At 49.6% G+C, this 4,235-nt stretch overlaps 1 protein-coding gene across 1 annotated transcript; it reads right to left on the bottom strand.

Annotated features, from left to right (window-relative positions):
- Positions 1-288: 288 nt before the first annotated feature.
- Positions 289-3,560, bottom strand: LOC131265060 (uncharacterized). Its single transcript, XM_058267321.1, has 2 exons — positions 3,444-3,560; positions 289-1,383 (listed from the first exon to the last, which is right to left on the bottom strand). The coding sequence occupies exons 1-2, from the start codon at positions 3,558-3,560 to the stop codon at positions 289-291; spliced, it is 1,212 nt and encodes a 403-aa protein (XP_058123304.1).
- Positions 3,561-4,235: the final 675 nt, after the last annotated feature.

The following is a 4,235-nucleotide window of genomic DNA, read 5'->3' as shown; positions in this document are numbered from 1 at the left end:
TAACATGTTTATTAAATAGATAACGATCCTAATATTCTAATAAAATCAATGTACTGTTTACAAGCACATACACACAGACTGGTTGGTTCGCGAGCGAATATTAGGTTATGCCCTTTTCTCAGTCCAACTGTCCGTTGGTGTTCGGGCCATAGTTAAATAATGTATCATCCAGTCATACTCCAAGCATACCACTGGTCATCCAAGCGGAACACTCCTTACTACCCTAGGGTGAGAACCCTAAGGGATTTACTATTGCACTATCTGGAACCTGGACATCGAACGAGTCCCTTAGGCGTAGTTCCTCGCGTACACTGGCAAGTTGCGAGTTGGTTGGCGGGACAGCATCGATTGAACCATCCGCAGTGAGGCCCGCTTCTGCTCGTCCGGGTGAAACAGGACGGGACCGGTGCGGGCTTGGCGGGTCGCTTTCGCCTTGAAGTAGCTGGCATAGTCTGGCCTGGTCTGGGGACCGCTGCGGGCGGCGAATTTGTACACGGTTGGCGTGGCGAAGTTCTTCAGACCGGGTGTGGTCAGCGGCTTCAGTAGGTTCTTCTTCGGTTTAGTGTCCACCTGGATGGTGTGCACCTTGGCCTTCTGCAGTGTCACCGGGTGCGACACGTGGTTGCTGTACTGCGCGAACGGCCGGTAGCTATCCTTCGTGTAGTACGGCCCGAGATCGCTCTCGGAGAGCTGCGAAAAGTCGACGTCGGGCGAGATGGGCTTCAGCTTGGACAGGTCGGGCGCCTTCACCTCCTCGATGCGGATGCTTGGCTTGAACAGATCCTGCTCGGCGTCGGCGGCCTCGGAGAAAAAGTTCGACGGGTCGCTGGAAGAGATGTAGTGCTTGTGGCTGTGCTCCGTCTCGACGGTGACGTGCGGCCGCAGCTCGTCGTACGCGTACTGCTTGTAGAGCGTCTTCGGCGGTTCGTAGTGCTTGTACGCTACCAGCGGCTTCTCGAGGTTCACGTGCGGCTTCAGCTCCAGGATCGACGGTATCGGGCGCTTCTTCTCGCTGATCTCCGCGATGTCCTTCTCGCGCTGCGGCAGATCGGAGCTCAGTATCAGATGGTCCTGGCCCTTGCTGAAGTGATTGATCTTCGACTGCGAGTGATGCTCGTCGTAGTGCTGGTGATGCTGGTGGTGCTGGTCGAAGGAAGACGGTTCGTCTCGCACGGGATGTGCGTTCGGGCCGTGCGTTTTCACCACCGCGTTGAACCCGGTCTTCGAGTCGGCCGTATAGTCCACCTCGCGGATCGAACCGTCCGGCTCGACGACGCTGTAGTGTCCTTTGACGATGCCATCGTCACGCGTTTCCCATTGTGACTTTACATCGCCACTGTGAAGATCCTTGACGCCGTAGCTGAAGGAGTACGCAGGATGTGCCTGTAAGAGGTGGAAGAAAGAAAATTAGTAAGAATTTCGGTAAAAGATCAAAATTATTTGTCCGAAACATTTGTCAGATCATTTGCCCAAGATTGTGAAACGATCCTTGGGTTGTGTAGACGAAACAACAAATGTCAAACATGTGCTCTAACAAGCTAATCATAAATCCAATGAAGATACTACTGAACGTTTTGTGGAAAGAAAAAAAGGTGCAGATACAAAATAATTAGACCATGTCACAGATGTACGAGCAAGTGTCGTAGAGTAGCGCGAAAAGAAGGCACGACCGCATGCAGGTGGCAGGCTAAACATGCATAATTAATCACGTGCAAATCACGGCGGAATGCATGTCAATGAGGCACCTGAAAATGTGCCACCCCTGGCGTATCTCGTCGGCGGTACTTGGTCTAATTTAATTCTCCACCGGCTTTGAACCGCCCATTTTTTGCCCCTCGCGTTTTGAGATCGACCGCCGTCGAGCTGCCTTTTGGCGATGCGTTTTCATGCAAATGACACACACACACAGACACGCATACGCACGATTCGCGGAGAGGTGCACATAGCCCCGGTTGCGGTTTGAACGGTTTGCTTGGTTACAATGTTGCGCGTGCCGTAGCACACATCGGATAATAAGAAGTTTATGATAATTTTCTTAATTTGAAAAATATGTTAAATCTAACGCTAATAAAAAGCTTTATTTGTTACGATGCGATAGTGCGTGCGTGCGTGCGTGAGAAGGACACGTCGGATGGAGGGTTTGTTTATGCTCACGGTGTGGAAGATGTTGCGAGGGATGGCAGGGTTCGGTGTTGATTTTATTAGCTGCAGTACGGCATCGACTTGGGTGCTCGTGCACTTGTCTGTGTGTGTGTGTGTGTGTGTGTGTGTGTGTGTGTGTGTGTGTGTGTGTGTGTGTGTGTAAAATTAATAAGACATTTCCTCTTGTTCGATAATTTTGATTAAGTACTGCTACTTTGCTACGGGACGTGCTGTGTTACGTTTAATTAATCAACCGAAGTAGGCGATGATTTTATGTACGTTTCGGCTCACTCCGTTTTTACTAAACGCTAAAAATAAGATACGCACGCGTTCTAAAACCAAACCAGCACACTGGTTTGGCCGGCAAATCTTGACTTGGCAGACCGTGAGCCTTCGATAAGGGTGATTTATTTTTCAGCTACAATTCTTGCTGTTTATTTATGGCGCCAGTGCAAGTCTGTCGAAAAAAGTGGTATGCGGCTTAAAATAAACTTTACAATTTTGCAATGCAAATCCAAACTGCATGCAGACTGGCCGCGGCCATGACGGGATAAGTCGTTGTTACTTATCGCAATCGTTGAGTACCATTCGCAATCCAGTTCGGAGTGAGCTTGCTAATGAGTTTATATTTGGACCGATAAGGTAGCGATATCTTTTGGGAAGCCTTTCGTGGGAAATGAAGTGGAGCTCGGGTTCGCGGAATTGCGTCTCGATTGAGTGGGGTTTTTTGTTTCTCTACCAGCCGGATGATTTTCATTACGATCAACCAGCCTCGAGGGGTAGGCTTCGTTATCGCCACCAGTGTGTTTATACAATCATGCCCACTTTTTGGTGCAAAACAGTTTTTGGGAGATTGAAGCATGTTTGTGAGCACCAAAATTGAACGCTTGAAGGAAAAGCGAATGTCGAGTAGGCTTCATGCACGTAATAATTACTTAACCCGAACGATATCGTTTTGAATCACGAGTTTAATTTTGCATATGGCAGAGTGCATCACCCGGAGCCCGGTCGATTGTAGTTTCATAAGTCAACCCGATAACGACCGCACCGAGGGTAAATCGCATATTTATGCCTCGCTTGACCTCCGCCGGGTGTGGGTTTTGCCGTAAAGTGCCGAATTTATCGATTCCGCCCGGTGGAAGTAACGGCAGCTAATGAGATCGCGCTCTCGGGCAGCGCTAATTACCGCACGGAATGGACTCGGTTAGTGACTCAACGCGCTCGATGAACGTTTGATGAACGGTTATAGGCTGGGGCTCTGGGGCCAAGGTCGATCTAGGTGTTGAGCAATAGTTACTTACATACTCCGGCGCGTAGGCGTGCAGCGAGTCCTTGTAGGAGGCTACCAGGCCGAAGCAACTAGCCGCCAGAATTGCCAGTAGAGAGTGCTGAAAGTAAACGATAAAATAAATTCGCATGAGCTACAGCGTCGGTCGGATTGCATGAGTCAACGTTCTTGATCCTTCGAAACGTGTTTTAAAACACGCGAGAAATTAATGTTTGGACATAATAAAATATTACTGCTATATGCATTGCATTTTCGCTACAAAGTAGGCCACCGATTTTCCCCCAGCATCGTCAAGTAAAGCTATCATTCGGAGGGAGGTCCTTCAGTGTCACTCGTAAAATAGTGTACGACATCGGTTGGCGTTGAAAGAAATTTCATTGATGATTTATTAGCGCCGAACTGCTGTTTCCCATCCAATTAAAATCTAAATTTACTCGCCCCCCCCCCCCCCCCCCCCCCCCCACTCGACTCCTTCGAGCCACCCCGGGGTCTCGCGCTCACAAACCAGAGCAATGCATGCGACAAAACGCACCTATTTCTGTCTTTGGGGCGTTATTAATTTGAACCACTTCGAGCAGCTTTGGGCCTGAGCTCATGGAACGCGCCGAAGAACGCTGTTCATAAATCTTCAATTCGGCATCGTGGCGCGGTTTTCCCAAGCAGTGGGAGAGTGGCCCCGCGCCGCAGACAATCACAGTGGACGGTGACAGTTTGATAAAATATCTGTGTGCCCATCTGTGGGTGCCTTTGATCAGGTTTCGGTGCAGGAAAAGTGCAACATTGCAACTGGCCGGAGCCGCTAAAT

This window comes from Anopheles coustani, chromosome 2 (genome assembly GCF_943734705.1).
Source record: "Anopheles coustani chromosome 2, idAnoCousDA_361_x.2, whole genome shotgun sequence".
Lineage (NCBI taxonomy): Eukaryota > Metazoa > Arthropoda > Insecta > Diptera > Culicidae > Anopheles > Anopheles coustani.
This window is presented reverse-complemented; position numbering and strand designations above follow the sequence as displayed.